Below are 14,455 nucleotides of genomic sequence, written 5' to 3'. Positions count from 1 at the left end.
TATGCTAACCCCCATAGGAAGGAGGGGTGAGGCACTAGCCCTCGCTTATTTCATCATGATCCCTGCAATAGCAAAAAATGTCAGAAATCACCCAGAGCAACAGGAAAAAAACAACCCAACAAGATGGCAGAGCAAGCAACCGAACAAGAGATCCTTCTGGCCAAGCGCATCATCTCTACGGCAGAGCGTCACGATGTTCCTGCACTGAAGGTTGCGCTCAAGGAGGGCTCAGCCAACGTCCAGGACCCCACAGCAACGGTTGCAACTTCGCCGCTTCATGCTGCCATTGCGTCTTGCGGTCAGGCTGAAGAGGGAAAAGAGGCAGATGAAAATGCCATTCAGACAGTCCATATTCTGCTTGAGAACGGCGCTATCTGGAATGACTTGAACAGGGAAGACGAGACTCCAGGATGCATTGCCCTCCGCCTGGGCCAGCAGAAGATTTACAACTTGATGGTAGAAGCCGGTGTCCGTGCTGAACTTCTCTTTGCTAAGATGCAGGCCCTCGGTCTTGGAACATCTGCCATTGAAGTCGAAGAGGAGGTCAGCGAGGAGGTCAGCGAGGAGCAGCCCGCGGCCAAGAAGCAGAAGGTCTCCGAGGATGAGGCGCAAGCTGTCGCAGAAGCTATCGAAGAGAAGGTTCTCGATGATGTCTCCCTGGACAACAAGGCGTACATTCGCAGTCAGTTACGTTACAAGCCCGGTATCCTCCTGGACGAGAGCGACAATGCCGTCATGATGGACTGGGAGACTGAGATCATGCAGCGCCACGCTGAGACCCTGATTCCCAAGAAGGGTCTGCGAACCATGAACGTTGGTCACGGAATGGGTATCGTCGACACAGCCATCCTGACACACGACCCTTCTGAACATCACATCATCGAAGCCCACCCGCAGGTTCACCAGCGCCTGAGGGAGACCGGGTGGTACGACAAGCCCAACGTTCACATCCACGAGGGCAGATGGCAAGACGTTCTTCCCAAGCTCGTCGAGCAGGGTGTTGTCCTAGACGCCATCTACTACGACACGTTCGCCGAGGACTACGCGGCGTTGAAGGAGTTCTTCGCCGAGTACGTCATCCAGCTGCTCGCAAAGGACGGAAAGTTCGGGTGGTACAATGGCCTGGGTGCTGATCGACAGATCTGCTACGATGTCTACACCAAGGTGTCCGAGATCGATCTGTATGAAGCTGGCTTCGACACAACTTGGGAGGACATCAAGGTGCCCGCTGGACTGCACGGAAGCAAAGAGTGGGAAGGTACAAGGAGGCCGTACTGGACCATCGACGTTTACCGTCTGCCGGTGAACACCTTCTTGAAGTAAAAGGTACATAGTTGTTCGTCCGGGACAGAGCAACGCATGAAAGGAGCCGTCCATGTGAAAGAGCTCATGAGTAAATGCAACACAAACAACAATGTGAAGAACAAAAATCATGCAATGCTTATTATTGTCTCTGCAAAGTTTAAACTTCATGTGCCAGCTTACCCGCGAACGCTGCCTTGATAGTGTCCTCGTAGCTTCCCTGCTTGAGCCCCAACTTCTCGTTCCATAGGCCCTGCGGCTTCAGATCAGACAGCGCCTGTTCATCATATATAGATACCTGAATCAGATTTCCGATACCAGAAAAGTCACCCTTCGCCAGCAGCTCGTTACCCTTCGCAAGGTGGTCTTGCACGGCAACCTTGTTGACCGTCCATTTCTCCCCTGTGATTTTCTCCGCTGCAGCCAGGATCTCGTCCTGGGTTGTTTGGAACTCGCTTACGAAGACGCGCTGGTTCTTGGTGGCTTCAGCATTCTCCAGTACCTTGACGGCCGCAACGCCGATGGTGTAGAGGTTTGTAGTGGAAAAGGTGACCTTGCCGCTGCCGATGATGGTGGCTGTCTTGCTGGGGGCGTGGAAGCCTAGGAAGCCGACTTTGAGACCCCAGTCAAAGAACGGCCCCGTCGCCACGGCGGTCCAGCTGATGGCGTCCTCCTTGCTCTTGAGATAGTCTAGTATGGCGACCTTGGCTTTGAACATGGGGACAATGGCTTGTGCTTTGGTGTTTTCTGTGTCGTTGCCGAACTCTGAGGGGAGGAATCGCTTCACGCCTGCTGCGATTGCGGCATCGATGAGCTTGGTCTGTTCGCCTAGGGCAGCACCGCCGACGAGTGAGATGACGGCATCCTGTCCTTTGAAAGCCTGCGTGAGGCTGTCGATGGACTCGTAGTTGGCACGGAGAACCTTGACGCCTGAGGGGAATGTGGAGCTTGAGCCTTCTCGCGAGAGGACGCTGGTGTTGAGTGACGAATCGAGGAAAGCCTTCAGCACGGATGGTCCAAGGTTTCCTCCAGCGCCGACGATGATGACGTTCTTGATAGACATGGTTGTCGTGCTCTTTACTGTATGCTTTTGTGTGTGACTGGAGTAGTTGAAGATGAAGCTTGGTTGGTGTACTTGTTGATGAGCTGATAGTGATCTACGGAGTAGGAGCGTCAGCCCTTCTTATAAGTCCCACATGAAACTCTCCAGCACGACATACCCAGGCTCCGGACTCCGTTTTATTATATCAGCACAACTTGGCTTGCATGCTTATCGACACGGATGGATTGGGATCGAAGTCGAAAGTAGCGGTGAACTGGCGAATGATACAGCAGGATCAGCATTGACCTGGCGTGTATAGGACCGAATTCCTCAATAAATCATGCATCTTGCGCAGAATTGCGCGGGGCACACCGCCCATCGCGCCATCGTCGTGTTCTGTCTGGCGTTGCTAAGCATGCGGAGACAAAGCCGCGTGAAGTCCCCACGTTATTAGCCTCGCTCGGCTTGTTTCCTTGATCACTAATCCTCTTTATCGGCTTACCATACACCAACTGTCGCAGCTAAAAAGTAGTATTATACGCACATTTATTTGCTTTCTTAGCCACGTTATATTGGCCTGGTATTCTGCTGAGACAACGACGCTGTGTTCCGCGACACTTGGCGTGATCTTATAATGGCTCTATGTTAGTGACTCCATAGGAATACACACATATCAGATCATACACGCGTACTCTCCACAGCCCCTCTGTGCAGCTTAGTTGACAGCTCAAGCGAATCTGGACAATTCCACGCACTCGCATCCCTTGCAGCTCATGATCTAGACTACGTCATGCGGCGAGAGTTGTCTGTCGTCCAGATAAAGCGCCGCTGCGCAGCGTTCAGCTCGTGAGCATGCCCCAACAGTGCTTGCGTTCCCAAAAGCGCTGTGAGAATGCGTTTCGGGGACCATGTTGAGAACTCGAAAGCCATTTCACTCAGTACAAAGAGTGGCAGTCACAGTGTACTGCCATGCTTGTCCAGCACTGTGGACTCACCAAGAGCCTTTCGTCGCACTGCCATGAGGAGTCATAATCTGGCTCGAAGTCTCCTGAGATGATCACAAACAGTTCTGACAAGCAAGATTCTACTGCACACAGAGCCTTTCACTCGCGCTGCAGTACTAACACTTGCTCACCGACAGCGTCACTTTACTTAAAGTCCTCCACAGGCTGTAAACCGAATCCAGCCTCGAATCCCACTGCCACGCCCAGTACATCCTTTTCTTTGCTAGCTGTCACGCAAAGCTAATCCTACATCATGCCTGGCCGATACAGTGGTGCAGGCCGATACAACAAGCTGGAACTCAAGCGACTGCATGAAGCGATGGAATCACACTACTACCACGACGAAGGTCTGTCGCGCGACAAAGCTCACAAGAAGGCTGAAGAGACCCTGCTCCAGAGGACAGGACAGAGCCTTAGCGGGCCGTTCGGTCCTGGTGTCCTGTTCCAGGACTCTCCAGAGTGCGGGTCTCCACGAGGCTATGCGGAAAAGCATGACCGTGGCAGGCCTGTACGCGAGACGCGTTTCGAGCGTGAATTCTATGGCAGCCAGCCTCACGATTGTCGACGCGACGGTGATGATGACCGACATCGCGCTTCTTCCCATGTCTTGACCCCTGAACAAATCAAGGCGGAGACAAAAGCTGTCGTCGAAGAGTTTCTGGACAAGGGTGCTTCTGAGGACCATGCTCGTCAACAGGCTGAGAAATTCTATATTCGAGAGGCTGGTAAGGCCTACCGGGCGGCTGCAGCCGGCGCATCTCGACGACCGCAGCCATCACGAACTTCTGCGTTTGACTTCAGCGGCATGGGAGATATTCTCGATGACGACGAGGGCTATGCCAGTCGATCTTCTGGTCCATCGCGCGCTCACTCCCCGCGTGGGCCTCGTGCTGGGGCGCCCCGGCCGCCTGGCTGGGAAGATGCACGATTCGACGAGTATTTCACGGATGAGCCACGACCTCCTCGTGGGTCCTCTCGTGGGCAGTCTTACTACGACAACGACAACGATGAAGTCCCACGCTCTCAGACCCGTCAAGGCTTCTCGTCGTTCTCCAACGGCTACGAAGATGACTATGACGATGAGGCTTCTTACGGGGTTCCGCGTGGTTACCGCACAGAAGAGCGACGCCCTGGCGGCTTCTCATCCCCTTTTGGCGGCTGCGAAGGTACCTACGACGAAAATGAGCCTCCCCGCTCCTCTCGTGGAGGACCACGCGGCTACCGCACGGAAGAGCGTCGTCCCGGGGGCTTCTTCTCTTCCTCCTACTTCAGCCATGGCCCAGAAGAGCACTCCAGCGGCCACAGCAACCGCAGTCACGGCCCTCCACCTGGCAGCGGATACGGTCGGCGGTACATGGAGGCATCCGGCATCAAGCCCGCCGAGGACTTGTACGTTACCTTGGGAGTCTCACCGTCCACGAGCGAAGCGAGCTTGAAACAAGCGCACCGAAAGCTGAGCATCAAGCACCACCCGGATCGCGAGATGGGCGGTGCGGCGGCAAAGAAGGCGGCGACGAATCGTATGGCGCAGATCAACCAGGCGTTTGATGTGTTGAACGATGGCAAGATGCGAGAGTTCTATGACCGCACAGGGTTGATTGCCTCGAAGGGACTGCCACCGTGAGAGGTCGATTCCCACAGGCGTAAGACTTCACTCACGTTGGAGGGGACCAGACGTGTTCTGCCGACTGGACATGCAGTTTTTGATCTTCCATCGGTGCAACTGGGTATTAGAAGGCGACAGAGAGTACGCTCTGCTGTTAGTAGCTAGTTGGAGCTGCACCGTGGCATGAAGGATGTGCGCAGCCGTACAGACGTGAAGCACACAGTAAAATGGAATGAAGTGAGTTGCACTGGATAGATGCTTTGTTGAGTGAACGCAGGTGTTCAAACCTGATGGGTGGGTGCAACAAGTCAGCAACGTGGTGGTTTCAACGCCGATTTAATGCAGGGCGTGGAGAGACCAGGTACGGTACCGAGGCACGGACGCGCCTTTCCTCTTTCGAGCTTCTGGGGAAGACGACCAGAGCCTCAGATGCAACGCACCAACGGGCTTTGAACCTCGACGACGTCACTCACATCTTCCTTGGGAACACGCTGCTTCGCCTGTTGCCATCCTTGCGCGCTCTTCTGCAATGACGGACCGGGCGGCCAAGCGCTTACGGCGGCTCAGTACCGAGTACGATGACTCGGAGGACAACGTCGAATGGAACAACAGCAGGTATGTGGCTGACAGCACTCGCCCTCGCCCTCGCCCTCGCCCTCGCCCACGCACACGCGAACGCGTGGGTTCGCGCGGGTTCGCGCCTTCTTTCGCGCCAAGGGCCATGTAGTGAGGCACGAGGCGGCCACTTGGGGGTGCGAGCAAAGCATGCGCTGCAGGAAGCTCTGCATCAAGCCAATGCCATGAGCTCTCAGCACTACGTCGTGCCACCCGCGTGAATCCCTGCGCACATCCAACTGAACGAAGTCGCTTCCTGACGCCATCTTGCGCACTCTGACTCGTCCTTTACTCCTCCTCCGTCCCTTCACTCCTCCTCTGTTCCTTCACTCCTCCGCCGCTCCTCCTCCACTCCTCCCCTCCTCCGTCACACCACCCTGCCACTCCTCCGTCACACCGCCATGGCCCGCCTCCGCACTCGCGCAGCTCCTAACCCCCCTCCCAGTGCGCCCACCGCCTCCTCCACACGCCCACGCCGCGGCACAGCGAACCGCCACGACGCGTCGTCCGCCACTATCCAACGCTCCTCGCCCGAGGAGACGCGCCAGTCCCTCTCTCTGACCGTCAAATCGTCGCCCAACAAATTGCGCCACGCCATAGGCGTACCTGCCGTTAGCAAGGGCAACCTCAGCAACACCAACATCGTCTCAGGCAAGCGCGCCTCGCGGAACAGTCGAGTCGTGCGCGAGGTGGACAGCGAGGAGGACGAAGATGAGGACGACAACGACGACGAGGCAGACGAGGTCGATGCCATGGACGTGGACGACGACGAAGACGAAGACGATGTAGACGCTGAGGGGAGTGAGGAAGAGGAAGAGGAAGAGGAAGAGGAAGAAGACATGGACGCCGAGGGCGACGAAGATGACGAAGAGCCTGTTGTGGTGCCCACAGGCAAAGCGATACCAGTGGCTTCCAAACCCAAAATCAGCCTCACAAAAGCACAAGATGCAGTCGAGGCAAAAGAAATGGCCATGTCTGACGACGACGACGAGCTCAGTGACCCCGACTCGGATCTCGACGACATGGAAGATGCCGAGGGCGAAGATGAAGATGCAGAAGGGGAGGAAGACGACGAGCTCGTTGGCCCAGATGGCGACGTGGACATGGACAGCGACGAGGACATTGGCCGCGACCAGACGCCTGACATGAGCAAGCTGACGCGGCGACAACGTGCTGTGCTGGACCACGAGGAGGACGGGAGCCTGCTTGCACTGAGCAACGAGGCGCAGAAGAAGAAGCACCTCACAGCCGAAGAACATGCCATGAGGAGGGCAGAAATGGCGAGACGAAGGAAGAACCTGAGCGAGAAGAGGAACGAAGAGGAGAAGGTACATTCACCCCGCCTGATACACTTTCCGGATTGCTAACACTGCACAGCTTGATACCATCAACCGTCTTCTCAAAAAGCAGCCCCCAAAGCGAGGTCGAAAGAGCGCCGCTGCTGAGCTTGGCGAATCAGGGCAGGAAGAGGAGCTCGACCAGGAACGCGCCAACCCACTCTTTGTGCGGTACATCCAAAACACAAAAGGCACCAAAATCGCGGTCCCGGACGAGTGGCTGCAGGCTCCGGTGGGCAGTGTGTTTGCAGGCACGACAGCGCCCGCGAGTAAGACGCCTTGGAGTGGGAGGATGGTCGAGGAGGTTACATAGTGTCCCTGCTGCATCGGAGCCGACACATTCAAAGTCAGCGTTGGCCGAAGTCCGGGCATCGATGCAAAGACACGAAAACTCTCGTCATGTCGATTAGGCAGCACACGGTTCGTCTCATTGATACACATGACCACAGGATATTGAGAACAAGCATTTTTGTCCGACGCGATGTCTGATTCCCTTCTCAACATCGATATCGCGTATACGTCGAAGTAGAGGGAAACAGGACAGGCGACAACACTGCCCCTGTTGAGACGCCCCATGGAGCTTATACCTTGCGCTGCTGAGTGCAAACTCAAGCCTTGTATCTGGTCGTCTTCGTTGTCGCTGCCTCCCCCGTCTCTGCGCCCTTGGCGATAACCCTTCTTGACCGCTGGCTTCTTGTTATCGCAGCGCTTTAATTTGACATATATACTTCTTCATCGATAGATCTCTTGTATCTCGATGCTACATTCTAATGCTCACGTTTTCAGTATCACATTCACTGGATCTTCATGCTCCTGACAAGGAATAGAGAGGCACAACCTTGACTATGCTCTAAGAAGCCTTCACATACCCAAAATGAGCATGAGCCGTGTCTTGGCTACCCTAGCACAGTTGCCTAACGAACTTCAAATGTTCAAATACCCCTCGTCGATCCTCTTGACTCACAGCAGAACCAAAAGAATCCGAGAGCATATTTCAGGCACCATGGAGGCCTCGGTCCAGTTGGACACACCAGCCTTCACCAGGCTTCCGGTCGAACTCCTGACCATGATCTTAGATCAACGCTACTCGAATAGATCGGGCACTTGTTGGGGACATGTGTTCGTCTCTAGCATTGCAACCCATCTTCTGTCCAGGTTCTCTGACAATAGAACGTAGCGTCGATCATGCTACCCTGAAATCACTACGTCTTGCCTGTAGGCAGTATGCCTACCTACCAAGGCTTCTGGAGAAAGTGTTTCGTGGCATTCAACTGGTGGCTTCGCACGAGCAGGTGAATCTTGCGGAAACGCTTGATCTGTCGGTGATCAAGCCATATGTTAAGACGATCGCAATGGAGCCTACGAAGTACAGCTGGGCCATGACCGAGGAGGTTTTCCGAGATATTGTCCTGGTCACGCCGTTACAAGAATGGTGCTACGATGTAAATCAGAAGAGGTTAGAGATGATGAAAGCAGGTGGCGATGTCAGCGGCTCGATTATCTTAGGAAGAAAACAGTTTGCGGAACTGGGGATGAGAGGGTTCGTGCAACAGTACATGGGTGGGAAGATGCCAGTTTCAAGTGCAGAACTCGGCGAGGGCTTCCAGCGCTACATGCAGCACGCTCAATCCACGCATACTGTGTTCGAGACACGACAGGTGCAGCACGCTTGGACGAGAGTATTTACGCAGCTGCCAGATGCGCACGTCTTCAGGATTGGGAGGTGGGAGTGTGAGGGCAGAGGTGAAAGCAGTTGGAGAGACTGGGGCTGCGACGTTCAACCGCATGAGCACTACTATGGCAAGGGCTATGACAACGCTGTCTGCCGGCGGCTTCAAGAACCAGTGGGTGAAGCGTTGTACAGCACAGCCATCGCGAGTCTTGTTGCTGCTCGAGCTAAGATTACTCAACTACACATCGAGTCTGTTGTTGACGGCAACTTCGCTTGGGCGCACAACGGCGCATTGGATGACCTTGACTTGTCCCATCTCCAAACTCTCTCATTTCAACCGTTAGGAGCAGAACCCCGGGTGGACTACGACTCCGGTTCAGAGCGTGAAGCTGCCGTTCACACCTACTGCAGCCTCGCCATAACAACCCTGCTGCGCAAGTGCAGCACCAGTCTGCAGAAGTTAACCCTGTTCCCAGGTTTCTGTTGCTACGATATGGCATGGCCGCTCTCGGACATTCCAGCGTCGAACAACCTCCTCACTCTCCCGGCACTCAAAAGCCTCACAACAGGTCTCTCCCTCGCGCTTTTTCTGCACCAATGCTCTGCCTTGGAGTATCTCCAGCTCGATAGCTGCCACAGGGAAGACGGTGAGTGGCGCGAGCTATGGGACGCCATTCGAGATCATCCTGACCGCATGACTCTCGAATTCACCGAGCTTCCATGCAACAGCTGTGCAGAGGTGGGCGTGTCTCACCACACGGGGGAGGCTAGTGGGGTAGCATTTAGCAGCGATCCGTGGAGTAATATTGGATACAGCCTGGAAAACTATTTATCAGGAGGAAGGCATTGGGGCCGATCGCTGAGGATGCGGTTTGAAGAGGGGAGTGGGAAATCCTCGGAATCGGAAAGTGACGAGGATGGAGACGAAGATGAAGATGAGAGTGATGCTGATGAAGATATGGATAGCGGAAGCGAAGTGGAAGACAACGAGTAAAAATTCAGACGTACCCACACACTCGCTGCTTGGTATTGAATTGCACGCATTACATCTGGACCGGCCCTATGATGTTCAAATTCGAGTCAAGACGTTTGTTGTTTCAATGTGTCACATGACTCTTAATCAGCAGACAGCGTGGCTAAGCTCTCACTTTCCACCCACAAGCATGTCATCATCGCCTTCACAGCCTTCTCTCGATACGCTGGAAACGGCTAACTCGGATCGCACCGCGCGCTAACAACCACTGCTTTTCAGCGTTCGGTGGCCAAAGCCCAGCATTGCGAACATTCACTCGGTTGGCCCGTGATCTCCTGTGGGCCAATGACGTCACTTGTAGTTGGAGGCCTTGAACCAGAACCCCGAGCAAGCCGACTCGGATTGGGGCAGTGTAGGTAGTGTAGTATCGTGCGGGTACTGTGTGGGGGGGTGGAGAAAGAAGATGGTCTGGTGAGTGAGTGAGTGAGTGAGTGAGTGAGAGGTATATATAGAAGAGATGAAGACAGACGGTGTTAGTACTTCAAACCGCAAACCAAATAAATCCACCTCTTTACTCCTCGTCATCATCGTCATCATCGTCATCAACAACATATCAATCGTTTGTTCTTCGCTGGAATCTCAATCCGCGGGCACCGAAGAATGAAGTGTGCTGAGACTTGACTCTAACGCACAAGCGAAGCAGAAGCGAAGCAAAACAGCCTGATCTCACACACTCCCGTTCAACCCCTGCCCATCTCAACGCACAGCGATCGCAAGCATGGGCTGCGGATCTAGTAAACAGGCCGATGGCCAGACGTCCGCCAAGAAGACGCGCAGCCAGAAACGGAAGACGTATAACGGCGGCGTTTCGATACACGACAACAAGATCGCTGGGATCGGTGGGGGCCCTGGCGGGCCCACGGCTGGGGGTGGTGGCGGTGTTCTGGGGGAGGACTTTGGTGGCGGTGGAGATGAGAGGTTTGGTGTCAGATCATCGGGCGGTCGGTGAGGGGTGGTGTGCGTGGGATTGTCTATGATGGGTTGGCGTTGTTATGCGGTTTGTGAGGGGTTGGTTCTGTTGGTAGTATTGGGATATACCCGTGTTCTGTCTTTCGAAGCTTCCAGGCTGATGCAGGTCGGTGAACATGAGGTGGGTGAGCGTAATGCCTGTTTTGGGGAACATGTACGAATAGAAGACGTTGGAGACAAGTTCCCGTGCCCGACCAGCTCTCTCTGTCGAACCACTCTTTTGAGGATGCAGTCAGGTTTTTCCTGTTTTCTGTAGTCATGAGTCTGTCTTTCTTGCTCGCCTAGCTGATTATATTAGGTTGATTTGCTGAGAATAAAACACTAGACAAGCGTCCTTCAAAAGATAGGGACGGAGGCTCATTTTGTGTGAGCACCTACAGCACGTTATGTATAGTCTCACCTTGATTGGTTTGCACAGATATACACGTCTCTTTGAGAGGCCGATGTAGCGGACGTTACTATTCGTCTGTGCCTTCTGTACATCGAGCATATCGTTAAGCTTTTCACGCATTGTTATTACTGACGAATCTAGAACGCAGTGATTGAAAAGTACATGTGTTTAAGCTACCAGCCAAATACAGATCACCAAGATGCCGATGCCTTGAACTGTATACATACGAGTGAGCCTTCACTTCCAACAACATGCATGGCGTAAATATCGAGAAAGCATAGTTTAATCTGTACTAAGAAAAAGCTGCTTACATCGCTTAACCTAGCTAAATATGTCATTCGTTTTCTCCTCACCTGCAACAAGTGTGTAGGTTTTCACCATTGGCTACACAAGTAGACAGCTCGTGATGTCCAAATTGAATTGCTCGTTAGTGTCGGACCAGGTAAGACTACTAAATCTGCTACCAGCAAGGCCATGAGCCTAACAATCAAGACGAATGCAGGCGTCGCTAGAGTTTGTCGCAATATTAGCTATTGTATGTGGCTCAGTCGCACCCCGTTGTACGTGCTGGTAGTTTTAGCGCTTCAGGTGACCTTTAAGCCGGGCTAATGATTCCGCCGCAACTCTCAGTATGACCTACGGAATCAATGAGAGTGTAAAATAGGTGGTGTGGGTGGGCCTGAGTGATGCAGGATTCGGTCAAATGTCCATAGCCTGGGAGTTCGGCTTACCATGCCGGCATATTCGCATGCAGCCGCCAGCGCATACACGAAGGAGCATTAGACTAGCACACGAAACACCTTCTCATTTCAAACCCGTAAAAGAGGGTTTCTGGGATCGAGACTGTTCTTTTTTCAACTCAATGGACCCTAGTGTGATATCTTGCTGCGATCGCACCCGATTCTCGAACCACTTCAGCTGCGGGCCGCACTCCTATTCCAAAATCCTCCGTGGAGGTCAAACTCGGTATTTGCAGCCTACTAGAGGTAGATACCATACAATTGTGTGCATACTGAAAGGACATGAACTACCGTGCTGCAAATATTACGGTCCTTACTCGCAGATACGTGTGCGCGAAGGCCAAGGTCCTTGCTTCATGCCTTCTTGTCTGCAGCGCTGCTTGGATGTGAATGTCTTAGGGCAGTATGCAAGAACCATATTGTCCAATGAAATACTGCATCCTACTAGAGTATACCTCGCTAATCACCTGGCGGCTGCGGATGCTGCCGCTTCAGATGCCTAGCGTTAGGGCTTCACCACAGCCGAGCTGTCAGAGCTTGTTACTAGAAACAAGAAGCTGAAAATATCTTGTAGGGAATTCATCCTCATCACCCCTGTTGCTATTAGTGATACGGAAGACATGGTATTCGCTGCCTTCAACACGGTGGTCACCACGCGTCCGATACCCCCGACAATCCGCATCGTCGGTGTATCACCCAGTCTTACAGAAGATCCAAGCAGCTCGACCTAACCATCACGAGTTGGTCCGCTCGTCACCAGCTGGATCTTTCAAAGGAACAAAGCTCCGTAAGACAGCAAAATTGACCTATAACACGAAAATACTTGCTACCGAGAGATGAACCTGTGACTTGAAAACTCGGTCAGTACTTTCACACCCCATGTACGCAAAAATGATTGGCTGGCTCACCCAAGCAAAGCCGGTTTGAAAGGACTATTTCGATAAAAGGAAGCTGAATAGAACCACGGCTCTAAGTTAGACTGAACGTTCGCATGCAGCAAAACACGCCACGATGAGGCGAATACACACCAGAGAACAAAAGTGTAGGCCCCTACTCGCTTATGATTTGCCACTGACCCATTCGTTCATACTAAAGAAAACGATTGATCTTGTCAGGGTCAGGTCTATGCCCATCAGTATGTTAGAGGGATATTTTACAAGACATTGGAAGTATAAAGGGTTCATCCCCGTCCATAATAATATGTACAATATCATCTATCACTTCAAGCATCCTTCAATCAGAGCAACTTCTTCCTGTTCCTGCAGCCCTAGCTTCAAATCTCACACGACAATCACTCCATCACTATGAAGTTGACCATTCTCACGGCCGATGGATTCGCAGCTCTGACGTTGTTAGCAACCTGCTTCAGCGGACTCTCCCTTGCTGCTCCTACTGTTGAAGGACTTGCCCTGGAGAAGCGTGCACTACCGGTCCTGTTGGGCTCTGCTAAATCTTTCGGTGCACTCAGCGAGACAGCACTTACCAGTAATGGCGCCACGGCCATCACGGGTGCAGGTGGAGTAGGAAATGCTGGAGTTTGGCCGGGTACAGCTATCACTGGATTCCCCCCTGGGACTGTTTCAGGCGTCCTGGCACGGGGCACAGTTTTGGCACAGAACGGAAAATCTGGTTGTCTTACGGCTTACAACAAGTGTGTATCTTCGTCCAACGTCTGTGAAGAATATCAACCACTGACTCTGAGGTAGTGCTCTATCTATTCCAGCTACGAGAGCACTTCCATCGTCAAATCTTGGAGGAATTACCCTTACCCCGGGCGTATACACGTTCCCAACATCAGCGGTGACCTTGACAGGCACTCTCACACTGAATGCTGGTGGCGATGCCAGAAAGCAATTTATCTTCAAGGCCACCACCACCTTTACCGCCGCGGCTCTCTCCAGGATTGTTTTAACTAACAATGCTCAAGCGTGCAACGTTTACTTCGTTGTCGGCTCTTCAGCAACTATTGGAGCAGGTGCGCAGCTACAAGGCAACATCATCGCATACACTGCGATTGGAGCAGGTAATGCAGCAAGCAACAAAGGCACTTGGTGTGCCCTGAACGCTGCTGTAACGTTGATCAACAACTCTCTTGTTGCCCAGGCTGGAAACTGCCCTACTTAGGCTTTAAAAGCCGGCATGGTCTGATACACTTTGGGGGCTTTGGTTTCCCGTTGTCTTGTGTCTATCCAAAAGCAACATGTTTCGTTATCGACGGTACAAACAGAGGACATATATTCACTCTCTTCGATAGAACCTATCAAACAACCAACTACTTCCTCAACCCTCCTAAACTTTAATGTGCCCTGTGCATGAGCCGCTTAACTTTGCTAGTCCCTTAAATCTAGCTACGATACTAAATGGCAACGTAAAAAAAATGATTTGGACGAGCCTAAACAGGATTGAATTTATGTTTTAGCGTTGCAGAGGTACTTGTTTAGGGAGTGTTAAAGTGACGCTCATCTGTAAGCGCCACAGGCCAATTGTTGCAGTCGGAATTGGCATGTTTTTCGTCTTCTATGGCGCCAATGTGCACTGTGGCTGACTTAGGTTCTACGATTCTGGTGTTGAGACATGCTTATTGACTATCTGGTAGGTCATTGCAGATGCTGTTGTTGCTGTTACGTTCACACGTAACATCATCTCAAACATGTTCGTCTTTGCACCCACGCCAAGGGTGACAAGGGTCGGGCTTTAAGATACCATGCTGACGTCTGCGTCGATTCCTGTCATCGCGCTCGCTT

The 14,455-nt window shown here is 52.9% G+C and overlaps 7 protein-coding genes across 8 annotated transcripts, besides 7 other annotated features; 6 read left to right on the top strand and 1 right to left on the bottom strand.

Annotated features, from left to right (window-relative positions):
* Nucleotides 1–123: 123 nt before the first annotated feature.
* Nucleotides 124–1,323, top strand: EKO05_0006569 (Type IV protein arginine methyltransferase; the record flags this gene model as incomplete). The annotated part of the gene is made up of 1 exon (XM_038946152.1): nucleotides 124–1,323. The coding sequence occupies one exon, from the start codon at nucleotides 124–126 to the stop codon at nucleotides 1,321–1,323; it is 1,200 nt and encodes a 399-aa protein (XP_038798063.1).
* A 139-nt stretch (nucleotides 1,324–1,462) lies between these two features.
* EKO05_0006568 (uncharacterized protein) lies at nucleotides 1,463–2,365 on the bottom strand (the record flags this gene model as incomplete). Its single annotated transcript, XM_038946151.1, has 1 exon — nucleotides 1,463–2,365. One exon carries the CDS (start codon nucleotides 2,363–2,365, stop codon nucleotides 1,463–1,465), a length of 903 nt encoding a protein of 300 aa, XP_038798062.1.
* A 1,236-nt stretch (nucleotides 2,366–3,601) lies between these two features.
* EKO05_0006567 (uncharacterized protein) lies at nucleotides 3,602–4,972 on the top strand (the record flags this gene model as incomplete). The annotated part of the gene is made up of 1 exon (XM_038946150.1): nucleotides 3,602–4,972. The coding sequence occupies one exon, from the start codon at nucleotides 3,602–3,604 to the stop codon at nucleotides 4,970–4,972; it is 1,371 nt and encodes a 456-aa protein (XP_038798061.1).
* Nucleotides 4,973–5,483: 511 nt separating this feature from the next.
* Nucleotides 5,484–7,219, top strand: EKO05_0006566 (uncharacterized protein; the record flags this gene model as incomplete). 2 transcript variants are annotated; one of them, XM_059636825.1, is made up of 3 exons in its annotated part: nucleotides 5,484–5,569; nucleotides 6,015–6,897; nucleotides 6,947–7,219. In XM_059636825.1, the coding sequence occupies 3 exons, from the start codon at nucleotides 5,484–5,486 to the stop codon at nucleotides 7,217–7,219; spliced, it is 1,242 nt and encodes a 413-aa protein (XP_059492808.1). The 2 variants fall into 2 exon arrangements, with proteins under 2 accessions (XP_059492808.1, XP_038798060.1); XM_038940434.2 differs by having other exon boundaries at nucleotides 5,484–6,897.
* Nucleotides 5,587–5,617: a tandem repeat.
* Nucleotides 6,261–6,353: a tandem repeat.
* Nucleotides 6,373–6,404: a tandem repeat.
* Nucleotides 6,610–6,644: a tandem repeat.
* A 561-nt stretch (nucleotides 7,220–7,780) lies between the features above and the next one.
* EKO05_0006565 (uncharacterized protein) lies at nucleotides 7,781–9,572 on the top strand (the record flags this gene model as incomplete). The annotated part of the gene is made up of 2 exons (XM_059636824.1): nucleotides 7,781–8,025; nucleotides 8,126–9,572. The coding sequence occupies 2 exons, from the start codon at nucleotides 7,781–7,783 to the stop codon at nucleotides 9,570–9,572; spliced, it is 1,692 nt and encodes a 563-aa protein (XP_059492807.1).
* Nucleotides 9,489–9,536: a tandem repeat.
* Nucleotides 9,573–10,022: 450 nt separating the features above from the next.
* Nucleotides 10,023–10,051: a tandem repeat.
* Nucleotides 10,052–10,126: 75 nt separating this feature from the next.
* Nucleotides 10,127–10,167: a tandem repeat.
* A 162-nt stretch (nucleotides 10,168–10,329) lies between these two features.
* On the top strand, nucleotides 10,330–10,560 carry EKO05_0006564 (uncharacterized protein; the record flags this gene model as incomplete). Its single annotated transcript, XM_038946149.1, has 1 exon — nucleotides 10,330–10,560. One exon carries the CDS (start codon nucleotides 10,330–10,332, stop codon nucleotides 10,558–10,560), a length of 231 nt encoding a protein of 76 aa, XP_038798058.1.
* Nucleotides 10,561–13,015: 2,455 nt separating this feature from the next.
* On the top strand, nucleotides 13,016–13,835 carry EKO05_0006563 (uncharacterized protein; the record flags this gene model as incomplete). Its single annotated transcript, XM_038940511.1, has 2 exons — nucleotides 13,016–13,362; nucleotides 13,418–13,835. The coding sequence occupies 2 exons, from the start codon at nucleotides 13,016–13,018 to the stop codon at nucleotides 13,833–13,835; spliced, it is 765 nt and encodes a 254-aa protein (XP_038798057.1).
* Nucleotides 13,836–14,455: the final 620 nt, after the last annotated feature.

This window comes from Ascochyta rabiei, chromosome 10 (assembly GCF_004011695.2).
Source record: "Ascochyta rabiei chromosome 10, complete sequence".
Classification (NCBI taxonomy): Eukaryota; Fungi; Ascomycota; class Dothideomycetes; order Pleosporales; family Didymellaceae; genus Ascochyta; species Ascochyta rabiei.
This window is presented reverse-complemented; position numbering and strand designations above follow the sequence as displayed.